The sequence below is a fragment of the Pogoniulus pusillus genome, chromosome 27, assembly GCF_015220805.1.
Source record: "Pogoniulus pusillus isolate bPogPus1 chromosome 27, bPogPus1.pri, whole genome shotgun sequence".
In the NCBI taxonomy this organism is placed as follows: domain Eukaryota; kingdom Metazoa; phylum Chordata; class Aves; order Piciformes; family Lybiidae; genus Pogoniulus; species Pogoniulus pusillus.
In genome coordinates, this window is record NC_087290.1 from 19379921 (window position 1) to 19402871 (window position 22951).

Consider the following 22951-nt stretch of genomic DNA (forward strand, 5'->3'; position numbering starts at 1 on the left):
GTGCAGTCTGGAGAGGAGAAGGCTCCCAGGGGACCTTCTGGTGGCCTTGCAGGATCTGCACCTGAACAGCCCCTCCCATGTGCAAGCCTGAGAGACCTGCAGCATGAGAAGGCTGAGAGGGGATCCGATCAGTGTCTGTCATATCCACCTGAGGGGTGGCTGTCAGGAGGAAGGTGCCAGGCTCTCTTTTGTGGCACCCAGTGATAAGGAGCAACAGCTACAAGCTGGAATACAGGAGGTTCACCTCAACACGAGGAGAAACTTCTTTACTGTAGGGTGAAGCACCCTGGAGCAGGCTCCCCAGAGAGGTTGTGGAGTCTCCTCTGCAGCCTTTCAAAGCCTGCCTGGGTGCATTCCTGTGTGGCCTGCCCTTGGAGATGCTGCTTTGGCAAGGGGTTGGACTCGATCTCTGGCAGTCCCTTCCAAACCCTAACGTCCTGTGTCTGTGTGAAGGAACAGATCTGCAGATCTACCCTCAACAGGGGTCATACCCCACAGCACAGCCCCAAAGCATGCAGCAGCTCTCTTGTGTCTTTGAGGTGCATGTCATAGAATCAAGCAGGTGGGAAGAGAGCTCCAAGCTCAGCCAGCCCAACCTAGCACCCAGCCCTGCCCAACCAACCAGACCATGGCACTAAGTGCCCCAGCCAGGCTTGGCTTCAACACCTCCAGCCACACAGACTCCACCACCTCTCTGGGCAGCCCATTCCAATGCCAATCACTCTCTCTGCCAACAACTTCCTCCTGACATCCAGCCTGACCCTGCCCTGGCACAGCTTGAGGCTGTGTCCCCTTGTCCTGTTGCTGGGTGCCTGGCAGCAGAGCCCAACCCCACCCAGCTACAGCCTCACTTCAGGGAGCTGCAGACAGCAATGAGCTCTGCCCTGAGCCTCCTCTTCTGCAGGCTGCACCCCCCCAGCTCCCTCAGCCTCCAGGAGGAAATCCATCACAAACGCATGAAAAAAGAGGGAAGCCCTCAGCTGGTGGTTATGTGATCTGCTAAACTCCACTAAGGTGTGCTGGCAGCTGTCACAGCTCTTCCTCATTAACATTAATAGGCTGCACTGGAATAGAAATGAGATGATTTGGCTGACTTCCTAAAAAGAGCCATTCAGGCTTTCTCAAGCTATGTCTGACTTGCATGAGGTCACAAACCCAAGCCAGAGCTGCACTGAGAACTCATTACTATCTCTAGTGGAGCAACAGGAGGGAAACCCTGACAGCAGGGTTCCTGCAGAGCAGTCCAAGGAGCCAGGTCAAACCACATATCCATGCAGGCACATCAGCCTGTGCTCAGCTAGAAGAGAGCCGAGGCACACAGAGGGAGCAGAGCACTGCTGAACACAGGCACTGTGTGGCTTGGAAGGGAGTGTGTGAGGAGCTGAGGCTGGGTTCAATCTGATCTCACCCAAAGCAATTCCCTGGGTCCAGTGCTGGTACCAGTCCAGTTTGATATCTTCACTGATGATCTGGAGGAGGAGATTCAGTTCTCCATCAGTGAGTTTGCGTTGGGAGCCAGTGTGGATCAGTTAGAGGGCAGCAGGGCTCTGCAGAGGGACCTGGGCAGGCTGCACAGATGGGCACAGTCCAGTGCCAGGAGTTTGAACAAGGCCAAGTGCCAGGATCTGCACTTTGGCCACAACAACCCCAAGTAGAACTACAGGCTCAGGACAGAGTGGCTGAGAGCAGCCAGAGAGGGACCTGCGGGTGCTGGTTGGCAGCTGAATATGAGCCAGCAGTGTGCCCAGGTGGCCAAGGAGGCCAGTGGCATCCTGGGCTGGCTCAGGAGCAATGTGGGCAACAGGACAAGGGAGGCTCTTCTGCCCCTGTGCTCAGCACTGCTCAGGCCACACCTTGAGTGCTGTGTCCAGTTTTGGGCTCCTCAGTTCAAGAGAGCTGTTGAGGTGCTGGAAGGTGTTTGGAGAAGGGCAGCAAGGCTGGGGAGGGGCCTGGAGCACAGCCCTGTGAGGAGAGGGCCAGGGAGCTGGGGGTGTGCACAGACCCACACCTGCTCTGGGCAGCACAGAGAATTGCCATCATCCTCACAAGGCTGAGTGTAACCTTTGCAGGAGAGCCCCCCCACAACAGACTGCAGCTCACCTGCTCTTCTTAGACTCCAAACAGTTTAAACCAGCAGCAGCTGTAAGGAAGGATTTGAGATGGGACAACAAAGCCTTGGCTGGAGTGCATCAGTTGGCAGCATGTGGCACAGCCTCCCTTAGCTCAGTCCTGCCCAAGGGTATGGCCGAAAACATTAACGAGGGAGAAAGAAAAGTAGGAAGAAAATCCCAATCCTGCTTCATGGTTCTCCTGAGTCTGGAATGTTGAGCACTTATCTCAGTGGCCTCTTCTCTTTACCCTGACCTAATTTTCCCTTCCCTGTGAATTGAAAGCCCCCAGTGTTTAATTTCCCTGACAGTCCCCACGGTGCAGCATTCACAATATTGGTACCCATGGTTACATGCTTAGCTCCGAGTGCTCTAACACCCTTACACCTCGAGGCCATCTATGCCACGCTGCCAGGCCCTGAGCTTCAAATGTCCTACCTAAGAAGCTCCAAACAGAGCAGAACAAGCAGCACCTTCCAGACAGAGGCTGTGCGCAGGCAGAGGGTCAAGCCTATGAGCTACTGCCTCTGGCAGAAGAGACAGCCAGGGAATGCAGCTGGGCACATGCTGGAGCTTACAGAGGTGGGCTGGAGCTCTGCCACTCAGATACTGCTCCAGAGCTTCACAGCCACATCTGAAATCAGCACAGCAGTCAACAAGATGAGGTAGGTCTGGTTTTCAGAATGTCAGAGCTGTGTGCTGGGCTGCAGCCAGAGCAGTGTGGGCAGCAGGGTGAGGGAGGGGATTCTGCCCCTTGGCTCTGCTCTCCTCACACCCCACCTGCAGTCCTGGGGGCAGTTCTGCAGCCCCCAGCACAAGCAGGACATGGAAGTGTTGGAGCCAGTGCAGAGGAGGCCACCAAGATGCTGAGAGGGCTGCAGCAGCTCTGCTCTGAGCACAGGATGAGAGAGTTGGGGCTCTGCAGCCTGGACAAGAGAAGGCTTGGAGGAGACCTGGGAGTGGCCTTGCAGGATCTGAAGGGGGCTGCAGGAGGGCTGGGGAGGGACTATTGACAAGGTCTGGTGATGACAGGACAAGAGGGAATGGGTTTGAAGTGGCAGAGGGGAGATTGAAAGTGGATGTTAGGAAGAAGTTGTTTGCAGTGAGGGTGGTGAGACACTGGCACAGGTTGCCCAGGGAGGCTGTGGAGCACAGAATGGGATCTTCCATCCCATTCTGTGCTTCACAACCTGACTGGGGGTATTCAAAGCCAGGCTGGATGAGGCCTTGAGCTACCTGTTCTAGTGGGAGGTGTCCCTGCCTATGGCAGGGGCTTGGATCTGGCTGAGCTCTGAGCTCCCTTCCAACCTAAGCCATTCTATGAATTAAAGAACCAAGGGCACCACTGTGACAAAAAGATCTGTGTACCAGTGGCACTGAGGCCTCTTCCTGCCCTCCTCTGTCTTTCCCCTGCCAATACTTTATACAATTCAGCTGAAGCAGTCCCAAGGACTGTGATAAATACAAACACTTTCACCTGTGTCTTATCTCCTCTGGGCAGCAGAACAAAGCAAATCCAGGAGCAGCTCTGACCAACACAAGCTACCTATCAGGGCAACACCAGTCCCTAATTCCCTGAGCCTTCCTTGCTTTGTGCTCCTCAAGAACCAATCCCTGCCCATCAGGCACTTTCTGTCCTGTGCCTCTCTTTTTTACTTAATGGCCATTTCAGATGTATCATTTTCCTCAGCATCTCCTCACTTGATTTTGCTTTCAACATCCTCTCTCATCGAGGTCTTAATGCACTTTTTTCCAGGTTTGGCTGCTATTTATAGGAGCACTCCAGTGCTCTAGCACACTTCACTTACCAATTCAGCAGTCCTCAGTCTCTCCAGGCTCCCCTGTGTGTTCTAGGAAACCCTTTCCCAGTCCAGAGGCTGCCAGACTGACGTGGGAAGCACAACGTCCTCCCCGCAGCCACAAACACCCTGGGTGTGAGAGAACCACAGAGGCAGAGATTCAGACAGGTTGGAAGTCACTCCAGTCACTGACCCTTCCCTGCCTGCCCTGGCACAACTTGAGGCTGTGTCCCCTTGTTCTGTTGCTGGGTGCCTGGCAGCAGAGCCCAACCCCACCTGGCTACAGCCTCCCTTCAGGTAGTTGTAGATCGATCCCTGGAATGTTCACCTCTCCACTCAGAGACCCCAATACTGTTCCACTTCTGAGTTTCTCTGTTCCAAATTCCTTTATGTCTGAGCTAGAAAACCAGCCCAAACAGCCACATCTACTCACAGTGAAACCAAGCAAAACAGGGAAAGAAACACAAACCCCCAGAAAGACCAAACAGCAAAACCAGCCACAGGTTTGCATGCTGGATCAACACAATTTGTAATGCACATGGCCAGCAGGGCCAGAGAAGATTCTAGCAAAGGGCATCGACAGAGCACACACCAGGCCCACTGGGTGCTACATACAGAGATTGTATGCTCCTGCTCTGGCAGGCAGGGCAGACTGGAAGATTGCTTTTGGTCCCTTCCAACCCCTGACATCCTGTGATCTGTGAAGAGTTTTCTCTCCCACAGCAGAGCCAGTGGCTGCCACTGCCTAAGAGATGGTGCAAACAGCAAACATTTCTGCAGGGGTGCCTTTGGTTTTCTCTGGGCCTGCTGCAGCCATTGCAAGGCAGTGTTGTAGCAAGAGGAGAGTCACCTTCTGTGAATGAATGCTGGGGGGAGGGGGAAAGGACAAGCAAGCTCCACACATGCTTCCTTTAGAATACCTTACATGTCCTACAGCAAAAGAAACTAACCAAGGATTTGGAATCAGTCTGAACTTCTTTGACCATGAGTCAACACAAGGTCACAAAAAAAGAGGCAAATGTGCTGCCTTCTCCACAAGGCATTGATGGAGACATTTCCCCTGGGCTCAGCACTAGGCACTTAAGCAACAGAGGAACTTTGAAGACATTAGTTCCTTCATATCCTGGCTGCACCCTGTGCATGATGCTGTGACACATCATCTGCTAGCAGCGTTGGAACTTCATCAGGAGCTGTGAGCTGTTCCTCCCACCAGCACCTCAGCCAGTTTGAAGATAAGTTCTCACCCTCAAAGCAAACCACTGGGCAGGAGTTTTGCCACTGCTAACAAACGTGACAGGCAGCACCCTGCATAGTCACAAGGTCAGGGAAGGGAAGGTGGTTTGCCAGGTGAAAACCCTTCTCGCACCATGGGTATCTTGGTCTCTGTGTTGAGCCAGTTCCCACTCCTGGTTACACCACAGCAAATCCAGCCTAAGTCCATTACCTTGACTGCTTTAGGGCCTCTGGGAGATTAACCTGGCTTCCTGCAGGTGCACCCAGCAACATTTATTTCTGCCAGGACAGGAGGAATCATCTCCCTGGCATTTCTGTCAGGACAGAATGCCTTTCCCACCACCTCCCTGGGCAACCTGTCTCTCACAACTTTGATGGTGAAGAACTTCCTAATGTCTAATCTCTACCTCCCCTCTAGCTTGGATCCATTCCCCCCACTCCTATCACTACCCAACACCCCAAGTCCCTCCCTGGCTTTCCTGTAGCCCCCTCCAAATACTGCAAAGACACAATAAGGTCACCTGGGAGCCTTTTCCTCCCCAGACTGAACAGCTCCAATTGCCTCACTTTCTGCTCACAGCAGAGCAGCTCCAGCCCTCTGCTCATCCTCGTGGCCCTTCTCTGAACATCTTCCAGCACCTCCAGACCTTTTCTGCAACAGGGGCTCCAGAACTGGACACTGTGCTCCAGGTTGGGTCTCACCAGAGCAGAGTAGAGAGAGAATTCCCTCTCTCACCCTGCTGGCCACACTTCTTTTGAAGGATCTGGTTGCTCTCTGGGCTGCAAGTGCACACTGCTGGTTCATGTTGAGCTTCTCACCCACCAGCACCCCCAAGTCCCTCTCCCTAGGGCTGCTCTCAAGCCAGGCACTGCCCAGCTATATCGGTGCCCAAAATTGCCCAGATCCAAATACAGGACTCTACATTTGTTGAGCCTCATGAGGTTGGCCTGGGACCACCTCTGCAGCCTGTCAAGGTGCCTCTGGATGGATCCTTCCTTCCAGCTGTCAGCCACACTACACAGTCTGGTATTGCCAGTGAGCTTGCTGAGGCTGCCTCAACACCAGTGTCCATGGCACTGATGAACAAAACTGGTCCAGTGCTGATCCCTGAGGGACTCCTCTTGGGCAGGGACCCCTTGGCAGCCACTCTCTGGGTGAACAGCAAAAGGTTTGGGCAACTTGCCTGCAGCTGCTAGAGAAGGCAGAGGTGCTGCAGGCAGTGTGCCGTGTGCCCTGGGCCATGCTGGCTCCTGTGCCGCTGAGCTTCCCGGCTCCACAAGCACTTCCCCTCCCCAGGAGCAGGTCTGACCTCAGACACCGAAGGATGTAAGGATACATAGCTATAACCCTTGTGAACCCCAGGGCCGTTCTTGAGCTCCTGGGCTAAGTGCAGGAGTAAGCCTCGAGTGAAATCAATGACTAATATTAATTACTACTTTAAACAGCATCAGGTTTCAACTCATACTCAAAAGTGAAAGGCCTTAAAGCCTAATTAATGTGAAATAGGATATCCGAGGCTAGCACTGGCACTCTAGATCCTGCTGGGCACCTGCAGACACTTTCACTCTCACTGCTTAATGAAGCCTCTTTTGCTTTCTCCTCACCTCCCTGGACATACCTTTAGACTTTACCAAAGCATAACAACCCCTGCACTAACCAGCCACCAAAAGGTACCAAAATCAGGTACAGCTATTAACAAGCACAATCCACAGTGTGCAAGTGTGATTCAGGGGAGAATCAGGTATCAGGTTCAGCAAGGACAAGAGCAGAGTCCTGCACCTGGAGAGGGACAATAAACTACAGCAGTAGAGGCTGAGAGGTGACTGCTGGAGAGCAGCCCTGTGAGAGGGACCTGGGAGTGCTGCTGGAGAACATCCATGGCACAGCAATGTGCCCTTGTGGCCAAGAGGGCCAAGGGGATCTTGAGGGGCATTAAGCAGAGTGTGTCCAGCAGATAAAGGGAGGTTCTCCTCCTCCTCTACTCTGCCCTGGGGAGACCTCATCATGACTACTGCCTGCAGTTTCGGTCTCCCCAGTTGAAGAGGGACAGGGATCTGCTGGGGAGGGTCCAGAGGAGGACTACAAGAATATTGAGGGGACTGGAGCACTGCCTGGTGAGGAGAGGCTGAGGGACCTGGGGCTGTTTAGTCTGCAGAAGAGAAGACTGAGAGGGGATTGAAACAATGTTTATAACTATCTGAAGGCTGGGGGTCAGGCGGGGGGGACAGGCTCTGCTCACTGCTCCCTGGGATAGGACAAGCAGCAATGGATGGAAGCTGCAGCACAGGAGGTTCCAGCTCAACACAAGGGGGAATTTCTTGAGTGTAAGGATCCCAGAGCCTGGCACAGGCTGCCCAGAGAGGCTGTGGAGTCTCCTTCTGTGGAGCCTTTCCAGGCCTGTCTGGATGTGTTCCTGTGTATCCTGAGCTAGATTGTGTGGTCCTGCTCTGGCAGGGCAGTTGGACTCAATCTCTTTTGGTCCCTTCCAACCCCTAACATCCTGTGATCTGTTTCAGAGATGCTTAAACCAACAGACAGAAAGATTCTATTGCCTGATGCTTCTCCTCCTCTGACAGCATCTCCCCTGCCCCAGCAGCTTTCTGTATCTACACAGCAGCATCCCACGCACCAGCAGTCTGCTAATGATTGCTCCGGTAAGCCTGGAGTGAAAAGAGTACCTCTGAACTCTAATTTGAAGCCTACAAAATGAAAGCAGACAAAATATTCAGATGTAGCTCCTGAACTCGAGAAACAAAGGCAAGGTTGCAGATTTCAAAGCCATTGCATGTGCAGGGATTACGTTTTCCACCGAGCAGCCCATGGTTAGTGGATGTTGCTGTCTGAATGCCACACTGCATACTCTGATTGCAAAGGGAAATTTCAGCTATCTCAAATGAAGCAAACCTCCATGTCAACAAAGCACTCCCCTCTTTATGTAACATCACTGGATGGTCTTGCTAGAATAATCTTGTGTGTGCACTATCCCCCAATAGGTTACCATGGCAACTTATATTTGAATTGCCATAAATTTCTATTTTTAGAGCTCACATTTGGGGGGATAAAGAAAATCACAACTGTTAAGTATCGCTTCATCACCAGCCGATAGCCCACTTTTGTCACCACCACATCTCCCAGAAAAGCTGCAGCTGGAGTTAAACCAGGCAGTAATGACAAAGAGAAATAAATAGTTACCGCAGCTCTCGAGAAAGTTTAGCGCTGAGCAGCCTGATGGCAACCTCAGCGCTGCATGAGTCAACCGCTCACACCGCCAGGCAAGGGGGGATGTTCACAGAGCTGTGTCTCGATTCCAGCAAGCCCAGGATTTCACTCAAACGTTTTTGGGGTTAGTCATCATTTCAGCTGACACAAAACAGAGGGTGTAGTCACCAGAGTAATCAGGAAATAACGTCTTCATTTCAGGGTGGGAAACCCTTGACGTGAAAGCAGCCTCCCTGTTCCAAAGTGAGACTGCCATAACCTTCGGTTACTGTGCTGAGCAGCGCTAGCTAACTGCACTTTGGTCCTTAATGCTTTAGAACCTGACGACAATTCTCAAAGTCATCTTCCTACATAAAAGATCAAAGCAGCAGCCCTGAAGGAAATTAAACGCTGTCGTTACAGCCCTAGGGCCACCTGCTTTTGTCTAAAGCCAGAACAGAATCCTTAAAACCAGTCACAGAAAGGCGAAGTATCTTTGAAGCAATGAGTACTGCCACATCGCAATCTTCTCCTACGCTCTTCACGAAGCAGAAAGCACCTTTACCTGAGCCACTGACGGCTCAGAATGCTCTGGTACAGAGGAAAGCTGTGGAAAGAGAGCGCCCAAGGGTCCTGCCAAGGAGCGAGGCAAGGCGGACCGAGAACTCGAGCGGCAGCTCCAGGGCGCCGCTGCCACCAGCACGCCGCTGCCACCAGCACGCCTGCCTTCCCGGTGCCCCTGTGCCATCTCCCACTTCACCCCTGCCCCTCAGGCCTCCAGCAGAGCCGAGCGGAAAGGTTCCCTACGGCGAAAGCTGCAGGCTGGGCACGGTCAGCAACTCTGCAGAAGGCAGTAACTGCATGGCAGTCACCTGCAGCGCAATCACCATGCACCCCGCTGCTGTGCCAGGCCACTGACAGCCGAGCCCTTCTCAGGCTCCAGGCAGCTAACACAGCGCAAGCAGCCTGCCACCGACAGGCAGAGGCAGGCGCTCCTGGTGGTTTTTTCCTCAGAACCAATCCTTTACCAAAAGCACATTTCAGGTATCAGCTGGAGCCAGCTGTCAAGGGAAAGCCTGTGGGTGGGCAGCTGCCAAGAAGTGTCGCTGGGCGAGTGGCAGCAGTAACCACCAGGGCTTTACTTTCCGTGTCACTTACCTGGCTCAGCCCGCAGGAGCTGTATGCTTGCACAGGACCCCACTAGGCCACAGCTCTACTCGGGAATTCACTCAGCCACACTCAGGGGTGCACCAAAGACACTGCCAGTGAAATCAGGAGGTGACACCCACCAGAGCTGCAGCTTCTGCAGGCCGAGGCTTAGCTCTGAACACTTCGCAGGACTCCTGGTATATATGCTGCAGATCACTTTTGAGAGTCAAACACTTCCAATTACAAGTTCTGTCTTGCACTGCAGGGAGAATTTGCTGGTGGCTGCTCCTCTTGTTTTTCAATCTGAGGCAGGACTCTGTGCTTCTCCCAAAGGAGTTACAACCAAAGCCCTGGGCTAGAAAGCAAACCCACACAGCCACCGACAACAGCAACTACAAAACAGCACTAAAATCAAGGGCATTAAAGCAGAGAGACAAGTCATCGTCAGAATCTAAACCACCTGTCTTAAGTAACAGAAACAGTACAACCATTGACTGCCTTGTGCCTACACCCTCAGTCACAGTCAGTGAGGGTCACCCTGAGAAATCAATGGAGGAGGCTGGGGTGACCCAACCACACTTACTGTGTGAACTCAGATCACCTCCCAGTGCAGACAGAGCGAAGCCGGGAAAGGGCTGAGGCTGCTCTCCTGTAGCACTGTCACCACCACCAAGTCACCCCAGACTCAAGACCTCTGACAGGGAGGAGAGGAATGCTGATCTGCTGTCGGGGCCAGCTGCCACAGCCCCAAGCACACTTCCAGCACACTTCCATGCAAGTGCTCAGAAAGGACAAGGGCACCCTGGGGCTAGGCTGTTCCTGCCCGCACACACACACACACACACACACACGTGGATGGGTTCCCAGGGAGTGCACCTCTGCATTCCCGGGCCAGGAGGGCGAGTGTGGCTCCCTTGCAGGCTCCCCAGGGCACAACTCCCACCTCATCTCACGTATGCTCCCCCCAGGAGCAGAACCCCCTCACTGAGTGACGTCACCTGCAGCTGTGGAGGGCACAAGCACAGCCACTCAACAGGGGCCAGCATCACCAACACACAGCGTCCCTCCAAAGCACAGTTTCTGCATGCCCGTTCCAACAGAGGCAAGCTTCCCCTCGATGCCCCACAAGTCGGCATCCCCATGAAGGGAACCTCGGTGTGCACACCCTCGGCAGCCCCTCGGCCTCCCCAGCTGCCTCGGAAGGGAGCGCCAGCCGTCGGCGCTTACCCTGGCAGCCCGCGAGGAGTAGGGGTCCTCGAAGAGTGCCCAGACGCGGGGCTGCAGCCGCCTCCACCGCCCGCCCTTGCCCTCAGCGGTTGCCCCAACGTCCTCGATGCCCAGCCTCTTGGCAGCCAGGTCGTCGTCGTCGCCATCAGGGGGTGGCTCTCCCGTCAGCAGGTCGGGCGCCTCGAAGATGTCGAGGGCCTCCTCGGCGTCGCGGTGCTGGCGGTATGTCATCCAGCAGCAAGGCTCCACATCGGTCTCGTCAATGCCCCAGAAGGCCAGCTCCTCCTCGAAGAGCGGCCCGCAGACGTCGGCGGGGCAGTGCAGCTTGCCGGTGCGGTAGTAGTTGAGCACATAGGCAAAGACCCCCGGGTGCCGGTCGAAGAAAAACTCGCTGGCGCCGCCGTTGCCCCGTGGGCTGCAGCCGCTGCCCCGCTCCGGGCACCCTCCTGCCGGCGGTGGCGGCAGGGTCGGGGGAGGCGGCGGCTCCTCGCCGCTCGGGGACTCGCTCCGGGACTCGCAGGCGAGCAGGGCCAGGCGGGTCCCCGGCAGGGTCTTCAGGGTGCTGCGGTAGGTCTCGTGCCGCGTGCCCCCCACGTTGAGGATCACCCTCTCGTTGTCCTCGAGCTTCCCCATCGCTCCGGGTCGGACATGACTGGGGAGGGCTCGGGTGGCGGCGGAGGGCGTGGGGAGCGGGAGACCGGTGGCTGGGCGGGGGCAGAGCCGGTCGCCGGCAGGTCCGCGGGGGACGAGCTTCTGCCTTAAACGTAAACAGAAAGAAGGAATCGAGGAGAAGTCCCCCCGCCCAGGCATCACCGACCGGAGGGGGAGGCTATTCCCCGCCGTCACCGCCTGCCCCAGCCTCCTCCATTCCCCGACCTCCTGCCGCCTCGCACCTCTCGGCCCACCGCCGGGCAGGAGCGCCGGGCAGGGCTCTTCCCGCCTGCCCGCCCTGGGCAACGCTCCGGGCGCTCTCCCCGATGCCCGTGAAAGCAGGCTACGAAACCGCGCTGCTGCCTCTCCGCGCACGGATCCGCCACCCTTCCCACCCTCTGCTCCCTCACGGGGCTGCGTTAACGGAGCTGTTGGAACAGAAAGCTTGCGGTTAATTATTCAATGGGCATCTATCTTTTATTACCTTAACAGCCCGGGGAGGGAGAGCGGTTTGCCAAAGGAAGGGTTAGCGGCTTGCTTCTCCTCCTCCCCTCTATTTTGTCAGGAAGGATTGCTTTGGGGGAAGACGCAGCAAGCCCCTCGGTAAGCTGTCAGCAGGCACACCCTCGGTAAGGCTGTCGGTGCGGAGCTCGGCTCGCTACTTTCTCAGCTAAATCACGGACACGAGCGTGCACGGCGGGGAACAGCCGGTGGTCCCAGCGCCAGGCTGCCCCGGGTTTCCTCCAGCTGCCCCCCCGCCAGCCCCGCAAGTACCTTGGCCAGAGGAGAGCGAGCGGCTCCTCTTCTCAAGCGGGCTTCGGCTGTGCGCGGCGGCAGCCGCCGGTCCCCAGCCGCCCTCCGCGGCTCCCTGCCAGGCGACAGCTACTTGTTGTTGGGCTGGGCTTTTTTCCCGCGTTCAGGTAGCTGTTTTACCTCCCTCCATGCTCAGCTCCGAAAGACGTAAAAGCGGCTCCGGCCGGCCGCTCGGTGATCCCGCTCCCTTCATTTCACACGGGTGCCGCCGCCTTTCCGCACCGGGACGGCGAGCGAGCATCGCAGGCGGAAAGCGGAGCCATGGGCGGCGAGTCGGGACACCTCGGGGACCGCAGCTGCCGTAATCCCAGCGCCTCCGGGGGCAGGCGAAGGCGCACCTCACTCGGAGCTGAAGCTCCTCCCCGGGGCGGGGGCAGGGAGCCGTCACCCCGCGCCCCTCCGGCCCCCCGCTCCCGCGCAGGAAAAGCAGCGCCTAGCTACAGGTGACTGCCCCGAGGAGCCGCTTGGCCCCCCAGGAGAGGCTCCTTCTCCTGCCGCACCCGCACCCGGTTCTGCCCGCGCCCAGAGGCTCGGTGTGCGGGGAGGGAGGGTGATCGCGGAGACGAGGAGCGCCCCGACTCCCGGGGCACCCCGAAGCCAGCTCCAGCGCAGGCCAGCAGCCGGTAGAGCCCTGTCGCCCGGGGACCGAGGAGGGAGAATAGTCCCAGAGGAGAGGAGATTGAAATTTTCTTTCATCAGAGAAAACCAGCTACAAAGCAGCACGTACACATCGGACTCTGCAGACTTCATCTGCTGGAGGCTGGCGAGAGAGGTCTGGGAATGGAAGTGAAGAACTCAGATGAAGGAGCCCAATGCCTGTGCCAAGCAGGCAAAGCCTGCCTCCAAGCCAGCTGAGTTATTGTCTGCATCCTATTTTACTGACGCTGAGTTTCAGCAGGGTTGGTCAAGGATAAGAAAGCTTCCAGCTCCAGAGAGAAGATAGATGAGAAGTGATCCCTCTTGCCGCGTCCTCAAAAGAGAGATCTTCCCCTACACCAACACTACTGGCTGGCATGAAGTAGGATAACGAGTGGAATAATGCTCTCTGAAACATCCCCTTCCATGTCAAAAACTTTGGCTGGGCACTTGCTGGCACTGGGAAGGCAAAGCTCTGCTGGAAGCAATTCTCAAGGGACACTGTGCTTAGAGCAGATTGCTTTAACCCAGATACGTCTGTATCTGGTATCCGTGGTGTAACAGACTCCCAAAGCAGCAGCAATGGGTTTCTAAAGCTTTCTCCACATGTATGTTTTGAAGCTCCAAAAAAAAGGCAAAGCATATCCTGGCAAAGTAGATCTAATCAGTGGGTGAAAACTCCCGGGAGCCAAGATTAATATTCAATTGCTTAGTTGCAAATCCAGTGGAAAAGACTCTCTATCCCAAACCAAGGCAACGCTGCCCATGTCAGTCCTGCTGTTCTCTGCAGAGCGGGGGGGGTCTCTGAAAAGGGGACGCGGGAGTAAAGAGGGACTAAGGCAAAATGAATATTCATTGTCTTCTCTCTGACCTACCAGAGGCTTCCAGAGAAACGCGAAGTATTAGAGCTCTGCAGCACTCATCCATTATGGAGAGCCGTGGGGTGGCAGCAGCTGCCAAAGCACGAGACAAACTGTGTCACCACCCAGTGCCAGGGCTGCCCTCTGCTCTCAGCGCCGGCTCAAGCCCCGTCCTCAAGCTGCAAGGCATGCGCTGCTCTCCACACACACCCCCCAGATGTAAAACGGAAAACAAAGCAACACCACCACTAACCACAGTGCCACCTCAAGCCCTGCCCCTCCAAAAAGAGCCCCACAGCCCAGTCGAGAGCCTAAGAGACCTCAGAACGACAGGGCTGGCAGCACAAACACCTCGCAGGCATTCCCAGTAGCACCAATGCCAGGAGAGAGGCATTTACACTTCTGACTCCTTAAGCACACTTTTTTTTGTTGTTGTTGCATGGGTTTCAGGGTTGGTCAAGGATAAAGAAGCTTCCAGTCCCAAAGAGAAGATAGATAAGCCACAGATTTCCAGCTGGCAAGAACAGGAATGATCTCTTCCAGGGTACATTAGTCCTTCAGTCACCTCAAAACGTCCATGTCCTACACCAGGCCTGTTTCTAAATATAATGCTGTTGATGTGCCAGTGTGCCACTCTTCCTTGCATTTCCATCTTTTGTGAAGGAATCTGCCACATGCTAAGAGTCTGTTAGACAGAGCTGGCACAAGTGACAAGAGTCCAGCACAGAGCCACAAGGATGCTGAAGGAAGTGGAACACCCTCCTTAGGAGAAAAGGCTGAGAGAGCTGAGGCTCTGCTGCTTGGAGAAGAGGAGACAGAGGACTGACCTCATGGATGTTTATAAGTATGTGAAGGGCAAGTGTCAAGAGGGGGGAGGCAGGATCTGATCAGTGGTATGCAATGAGTGCAAGCTGGAGCAGAGGAGGTTTCTCAGGAGTATAAGGAAAAACTTGTTCACTGAGAGTGACAAAGCCCTGGAGCAGGCTGCCCAGAAAGGTTGTGCAGTCTCCCTCTCTGCAGGCATTCCAAACCTGCCGAGTGCATTCCTGTGTGACCTGCTGCAGATGATGCTGCTCCGGCGGGAGGGTTGGACTGGATGAGCTCCGCAGGTTCCTCCCAGCCCCTGACACTGCGATTCTGCGCCGCTATTCCACATACACACCTGTAGTAACTTCCATGAATTAATTTCTCCTCTACGGGAGACTGACCTGAATTTTGCACTCCTCAGTGCTTCCCTTAAGACTGTAAGCAAGAGACACACGTAGAAGAAAGGCTCCCCCTCAGTGAGTCTCACAATGGAGTCTATCTGCAAGTGTAAGGCCAAACACCAGGTCCTGCACTTGAACCACAACAACGCCAAGCGATGCTACAGGCTTGGGGCAGTGCACCTGGAGACCGGCTGGCAGAAAGGGACCTGGGGGCTGTGAATGTAAGCCAGCAGTGTGCCCAGGCAGCCAATGGCATCCTGGCAGGATTAGAAATGCTGTGTCCAGCAGGAGCAGGGAGGGGATTGTCCCCTTTGACTTGGCTCTGACGAGGACACAGCTTGAGTGATGTCTTCAGTTTTGGGCACCTCAATACAAGAGAGAAGTGGAGGTGCCGGAGCCAGTGCAGAGGAGGGCAAGGAAGCCAGAGAAGGGCCTGGGGAATAAATCTGATGAGTAATAACTGAAGGAGCTGGAGATGGGTAGTGTGAGGAAGAGGAGGCTGAGGGCAGACCTCATAGCTGTCTACAGCTGCCTGGAGGGTCACTGCAGAGAGGCTGCTGCTGGGCTCTGCTCACAGGGAACTGGAGGCAGAACAAGGGGGAATGGCCTCAAGCTGAGATTGGGCAGGTTTAGATTGGACATTAGGAGAAAATTTTTCAGGGACAGAGTGGTGAGGCACTGGAATGAGCTGCTCTGGGAGGTGGTGGAGTCCCCCAGCCTGGCTGTGTTTCAGGGGGGTTTGGCTGTGGTGCTTGGGGCTATGGTTTCAGGTGAATCTTGTGGAGTAGGGTTCTAGGTTAGGCCTGGTGCTCCTGAGGGGCTTTGGCAGCCTGCATGGTGCTGTGCTTCTGCAAAAATCCAAAACCTATTTGGACATATCCTCAAGCAGGTGCATGCAAAAGTTGAGTGGAAGCACTCCTTTAGCTCAGGATTTGGAACTTTGAGGGACTGGCTGACACTGAACAATGGCCAATCAACTCCACAGGTGTTGATGCTGTAGCTCAAGCAGAATACCCGGGCCAAGCTCCTTCCAGATGCTCTGTACCCTTAAAGCGACAGATAAAAGGTCTTGGAATGATCTAGTCAAACACAACACACACAGGATCCTGAGGGACAGGGAAGTGAATGCAGCAGCTCCAAAGCAGACACAGCTCTGGAGTACAGGTTTCCATCACTCAGAGCAGCCAAACGTTTCCATCCCTAGTCAGAAAACACGTGGGAAGACAGGGGCATGCTGGAGCCGTGGCCCCCTGCAGCCGCAGAGAGGAGCTGGCCTGGGAACGCAAGGCTGATCGGCACTCCGGGAAACGCTACTCCCCACAGCCCTGCAGCTATCACTTCTGCACCCCTTCCATTCGTCTGGATGAAGAATCAGGGCAACGCATCAGTCCTGAGGCTTCGTCTCAGCACAAGGAGGGCCTCGCCCTGGAGCAAATCTTAAGCACATCCCTAATGTAAATAATCAGCAGCCACCTATAAGGTGCAGGATGAAGTTTTGTGCAGGTACAGAGGAGCATGCCCTGAAAGAACTCACGCTAACCAAATGGCTTTCTACCTATTCTAGCAGTCTTTGTAGTACAGGAGAGAAAAAAACCCAACCAGAAACCAAGCCAGCCCCAGCTGTATGAGGTGGCTTGCTCTGAAGCATCTGTCACTTCCATTTCCTTGGTAGAGACTGGTTCAAGCAGCAGCCAGCTGACAGGGGCACTGTACAATTGCCATTAAACCACCTTAAGCAAAACTTGCAGCCTTTAGTCTCTGAGTGATTGAAGTGGACATGATTTGACTCCTGAGGGAGGGAGAAAAGCAACTTCTGCATTTGTATTTTGTTAAATCATCTCATTTGTCACCCAGCACACAGCCTACCACCTCAATCAGCAGTCAGACTGCTACTGAGTGGCCAGTCTGTTTCTAGAAGGGCAGGTCCACCTCCTAAACTGCTCTGCAAGCAGCTTTACCTTTCACTTCATGCCAGCTTTTACTGACACTTGCCTAAGTGCAGTTCAGATCTGACAGGTACCCCACAAGTGATGGGGATTTGTTTGAGGAAGTCACAGCATTTATAAGCCATCAAAGTCAATCACAACACACTGAAAGGGCCACAAGGGGTGTCACAGAAGCACAGCACCATGCAGGCTGCCAAAGCCCCTCAGGAGCACCAGGCCTAACCTAGAACCCTACTCCACAAGATTCACCTGAAACCATAGCCCCAAGCACCACAGCCAAACCCCCCTGAAACACAGCCAGGCTGGGGGACTCCACCACCTCCCAGAGCAGCTCATTCCAGTACCTCACCACTCTCCCTGAAAAATTTTCTCCTAATGTCCAATCTAAACCTGCCCAATCTCAGCTTGAGGCCATTCCCCCTTGTTCTGCCTCCAGTTCCCTGTGAGCAGAGTCCAGCAGCAGCAGCCAGTCTCTGCAGTGACCCCCAGGTAGCTGCAGACAGCCATGAGCTCTGCCCTCAGCCTCCTCTGTCTCACACTACCCATCCCCAGCTCCCTCAGTTTCAGCTGACTGCCACTGTTCTGCTACTTTGTGCCTCCCACAGTTTAACCAGAAACCTACTCCCCCTATCACTTCTGCCCTTTCTGTCACTGAACTCCACCGCTTGGGTTTTCAGTGAGAGCCCCTGCCCTGTGTGCCCTGAGAGGGGAAGGCATCTGCTTTAGTTGCTGGTTTATGGAAGTGCTTGCAGTGATGATCTTCAAGGCACCCTGATCAGTCCATCAGTGTCTCCAAGAGCTCTCCTACCAACAGCTCATCCTCTGCTATTTAACCATAGTACTTTGCAGTGGTTTTGACTGCCCCTCGTGAGCGGTTCTTGCTTACCTGTCAGGAGGGAAACACCCTGAGTGCAAGTGGCAGGAGTCTCCCACAGAGCCTCGCTGGCTGAGGCAGGCAGATTTTACATCAGCTGCCTTAGCCACGCAGGAGGCAGAGAGGTTTCTCCAGAGCCTGCAGTCTCACCCAGCAGACCCAACCTCAGTGTGTGCAGGCTTGATTAATTTTGACTGCCTCCATTCGGATGCAGTCAAGTTCTTCTCTAGCTTTTTTCACGCTACTTTGCAGACAAGATTGCCCAAATCTGGGCTGAGCTGTCTACTGCCATGGAAACAGAACGGCATTCTCAGGAGGTAAACACTGCATCTCCTCTGCCTGTGCTTCAGTCCTGCTCAACTGGAGTTGGAGGTGCTGGCAAGATTTCTGCTGTAACCTGTTGTGCCAGTTTGAGCCTAGCTGGGATGTTTTAGTGAGAGGAGTTAGGTGCTAGGCTGTGAAAAGGAAGCAATGGTGATGTCTGCTGCACTCACAGGCTTGCTGAGATGGATGAAAACAAGAGTACAAACATAGGTAATGGAGTTGCTCTCTTGGGCTCTGGGCTGCATGCACATCTCTCTCTCACTGCCTAACTAATCCATCTCTTTCCCAGCCCCCCTGGCCGATCCTCCAAACTCACCTTGAGCCTAAGGCAAAGTCTGGGCTAAAGTAGAGGGGTGGGAAGGAGGTGTAAGGGTGGTTGGGAGCCCCTCCTGGGGACTCTGGTTTCTGGGAGGGCTGCTGTGTTTCTGTATTGCTTTTAACTTGTCTCTTTCTGTCTATAGCTGTATAGACTGTAACTATCTGCTTGTATCTTGTGCTAAGCTGTGAATATAGCTTCATGTCTTTAATTTCCAGATTGGCTGAGTCTAGTCTGGGTGATTTTAAGTGGGGAGGGGGCAGGGAACACCCAAACCATCATATCTGTAAACCAGGGGGCAGCTGGATGGGAAACACCAGATCCACCACAGGAGCACCAGCAGCATTCCTGCCTTGTGGGAACGCCACATGAGAAGGAATTACAAGCAGCAGCAGGTGAACATTTTGACCTTATTCCCACTGCTTTGGGATGCCTCCCATGGAGGAGGCAAGACAGTGGGACATGTGGTTAAGGGGAACAAGGAGGTGTGATGTATGGAAGAGACTGGGCTGCACTCGCCTAGGTTACACTGACGTGCAGCTGCACTGTGCGCTCTGGACTAGATGAGCAGGGTTGTAATGAACAAAGGTCTCCGGTGGATTCACACTGAACCGTGTGGGGTCTGTCTCACCCCTCCCGTCCCTGTCATAGTTCTGTGACTAACACTCAGCTCAGGAAAAAGGGGCTCCACTTACCAGCTTCATTTACATTTCCTAACCACTCCTCAGCTCAGGCTTTGAAGCAGTTCTCCAAGCTACTCTGTCAGGAGCCTCCATGTGCCAGCTTACAGCCTGCAGCCACTCAGCCTCCCCCGACGCAACAAGTGCCTCTGGTCACTTGTCTCTCCCAAAGCAAAGACATCATCAAGCTCTGCTTTGGCCACAGGACTGCAGCTGGACAGGTGCTCCCAGCCTGCTCTTAGGTTTTATTAGATTGCTAAACTGACATCTGCTCTGCCAGCCTTTGTCTGAAGCTTCTGAACCCTTTCCTTCAAGATAGGTATGAGGAAGTAGCAATTAAAACTAAGAGCAGCATTGCTATGCTGTTACCACTCTAGGCTGTTCCAAGCATCAGAACCAACTTTCTTGGCCTATAAACTGTTCCTAGATGAGAGTTATGTTTTCCCAGTCTAGACTGAGTACTGTCAAGTACTTTCCATAGCCCAGGAGCAGAAGTCACTAACAAGTAATCAGAAATACTGCCTTGAAGTAAAGCTGCCAAAGAACAGTCTGAGGCCCATGGCTACTGGGAACTAACACCTACTGTTTTTAACCACTCCATCTTAGTGAGAGAAAGATGCAATGAAGGCAAAGGATGCTGACAAGTTCGTAATCCTGATGCAATCCCCACCCACCTCTTTTGGTCTGTTCCTTCAGGGTGAAAGGCAGTTCAAAATGTTATGTGTTATTCACAGCAGTGTTGCGGAGGGCAGTAATAATTCGTGGCCGAGAAGAAAATTTATCAAAAATAGATATTTTTTATTTTTACAAAACCCGCCCCCACAACTATATATACAAAGATTAATTTCGTTTGATAAACAGGTTCAGTTGCATGAGAATTCTACGAGGATACCATTAATAATCTGACTATATATATATTTGGAAGTCAGTTTTTGGAAAAGGAGTCTGCTATTAATTAATAGCGGTTTCTTACTAAATTAAGCTAAGCCAAATAACTCACTCAGGCTGGCTCGTGCAGTCGGTCTTCCTCCTCCAGCGGCTACAGGAGTCGTTAAGGGTCGTTAAGGGTCGTTAGGCAGACAAAGGTGTGCCTAACACCAAGGCAAGTCCTTTGGTCTCTCTGCAGTGCAGGCACAGGAGAGTGAGCGAACTCGTCCAGGCACAGGCAAAATCCAAAGCGGGAACCCCAAAGGCGGGAAGACCCCCAATATTTATACCCTTCGCTAGACAAAGGGCAGAGTTACCACACTTTAGGCGCGAAAGCGCACGGCCAATCCCAGCCTGGCTCCAGCGCGGGAACTCACGGGGCAGTCGCCGCCCCCTTCTCGGCTGCAGGGCAGGCGAGGGGGGGGGAAACCAGGCGGCTTTTCCCCTTTCCCCCCGAAGTCCGGGCAGGAGAGGAATTTAGGGGTACAGGACTCCAGGACATCCCACCCCGGTGGTAATGAGCATCTTTGTCTAGAACCTGAGTGAGAGGTGATCCCCCTTCAATTTAGGAACCTATTAATATATATATATGGCTTAGCCTTTTCCAACATTAACAATAGGTAATACATTAATCGCCCCAACAATATTTAACAATACTTAACAAGGCTTAACAATAGCCCAAACAGTATTAAATAAAGCTACACAGTCAATTTGAAGATTGCTCTGTTCCTGGTAGAGCAACCAAGTTCATGGCAGAGCCTTAGATGCTCTGAGTCCATGGCTGGAGGTCACAGTCCGTGGGTCCGGATGCCATCATCCACTGGCCACCCCGGTGATATGACTCCATCTCTCGTGTAGCTGGTTCTCCTTTCCCAGGTGCTGGTCAGGTGGTCAGGAACTGGTCCTCTGCCTCGACCTTAACCTGTAAGGAGACAAAATCTGCCTCGGCCTATAAAGGCCAGGCTTAGCAATTAATAGTTGGGGACGATCCACCGTGCACTGATCCGGTGGCCTTTTGTACTGGGGCAGGTGGTCAGTGACCACGTGGCTCACCTAGGCAGCAGGTCTTTATTCTGGGGGCTTCTGTAGCTCTCCCCGTGACTGCTGACCATTAAAAGCTGCCGAGCCACTATTACAGTAATTCAGTGTTTAGCCTCCCGTGTGGGAGGCGAGAAAGGGTTAACCTTTCTGTCTGGGGACGAGCTGCAGTTCCCAGCGGGGGGGCTGCCGCTTCTGGGCGAGCCACTTCGGGAGCCACCGCTGGGCTTCTCGCGGCTGCCTCTGGATTTTGCAGCCGATTTCTGAAGGCACCGCACTAGATCCTTCAGCTGCCAGTCTGCCAGCTGCCTTAAAACAGTTTTTGGTACCCCTAAAGTCAGGGCTTGTCTATACCAACTGTTCTTTCCTCTGGGTCTCCAGTCACTCTGTGGGTCTCTGCCCCTTCCCCTCGGGGAGAAGCCTGAAGGACCGGTCCCCCTGGGGGGGCAGTCCTGCACTGGCCGGACCTGCCTGTGCAGAGTCCTGGGATTTTCTGGGGGAGAAGCACGAGACTGTCTCTCCCCAGCCCCTTTTCCTTCAGGAGACCCAAACCCAAATTGCAGCCCGTGGGCATTCAAGTCAGTTAACAGTTCAGCCCAAGTCATTACGTGCTCTTTAGCACCATCGTTCTCTGCATTTTCTCCAAGCACACGTTCAATTTTCTCAACATTCTTCATTAGTTGGATTTGCAGAGTTGCTGGCAAACCCTTCATAATAGGGTGCAGTCTCTCCGGGTCCACAGGGGCATAAAATGGGCAATCATAATGTCCCTTATCATAGATAGCCTGGACACAGGCAAGTCTGCGGAGAGCAGTGATGAGCTCAGAGGAGCTGGTGACCTTTAGTTCCGTCGGCTCCCCCCGGTAGGCTGGACGGACACTGCTTGCCCAGTAGGCTATCCGGGCGGTGAGGCTGTGTGTCCCCTCGGGTTCACGTGTCAGGAACACATCGTCCCCCCAGTCTCCAGCAGCTTCCTGCGAGTCTAGAAGGACCCGGTCCCCACCGGCTCGGGACACTCGATACACATAGTCAGCGACTGAGTCCCCAGGATCTCTCGCATATTTGACTTGTAAGTCACTGAGCTGTGCATCTGTGAACTGTTTTTTGATCACGGTGGTCCCTGCACCGCCTTTTCTGCCCTTCACGGACTCATTCCTGATCACAGGCAACACGTGCTTGTGCACCGCGGCGCCCTCCTCACCGGAGCTCTCTTCTCCGCTAGCTACGGGAGAGTCCGGTCGGGACCTGCGCTTTCTGCGTGGCTTTGAGGCTTTCTGCCGCGCAGAGGCATGTGCAGAGGAATTCTCTGCGTCTCTGGCAGAGTCTTTTGTGCCTGGTTTCGGGGAACTTCTCTCCCCCGAAGAGCCCCTCGGGGCATTCTCTGCCTTTCTCCCCGATTCCCGCGAATCACTCCATTCAAATTCAGACACGGAGACCGAAGAGGTGGTGTCTGCAGGCGTTACAAGCCTTTCTTTCATCCGGGCAGTCAGTGCCGCGGTCAGGCTCTTTGTCTGCGCCAGCATGCTTTCCCAGATACTTTGGCATTTAGCTTTTTCGGCTAATAAATCCTTTTCCAAGGCCTGAATTCTTTTTTCATAATTTTCAAATTCGGCCAGAGTCTGGGTCACGACTGACCCCAGAACAACAGAGAAATGCTCCGTTGGAGACTCAGAAATCACAGGGTCTGAGCGCTCAGCTAATTTCTCCAGGATTTTCTCCGGATTTTTACAATTTTTCTGAGCCCAAATTAAATCAAGACCTGTGATTAGGCATCCCTTTTCTTGTAGAAATTCTATGATTGAACTACCCTGCTTACACTGCGCCATAATGTTGCGGAGGGCAGTAATAATTCGTGGCCGAGAAGAAAATTTATCAAAAATAGATATTTTTTATTTTTACAAAACCCGCCCCCACAACTATATATACAAAGATTAATTTCGTTTGATAAACAGGTTCAGTTGCA

The 22951-nt window shown here is 53.9% G+C and overlaps 1 protein-coding gene across 15 annotated transcripts in view; it reads right to left on the bottom strand.

Moving 5' to 3' along the window:
- The window catches only part of KCNC2 (potassium voltage-gated channel subfamily C member 2), a 195943-nt gene that overhangs the window by 169030 nt on the left and 3962 nt on the right, over positions 1-22951 (bottom strand). For 10 of the 15 annotated variants that reach the window (XM_064166464.1, XM_064166462.1, XM_064166457.1 and 7 more), the window contains exon 2: positions 10716-11472. In XM_064166464.1, the coding sequence (XP_064022534.1) occupies positions 10716-11348 (633 nt within the window). In that variant the 5' untranslated portion in view covers positions 11349-11472. Of the gene's footprint in view, positions 1-10715; positions 11473-11608; positions 11759-12140; positions 12527-22951 lie in introns of those variants that run through there. The other 5 variants (XM_064166455.1, XM_064166452.1, XM_064166456.1 and 2 more) reach the window with 5 other exon arrangements.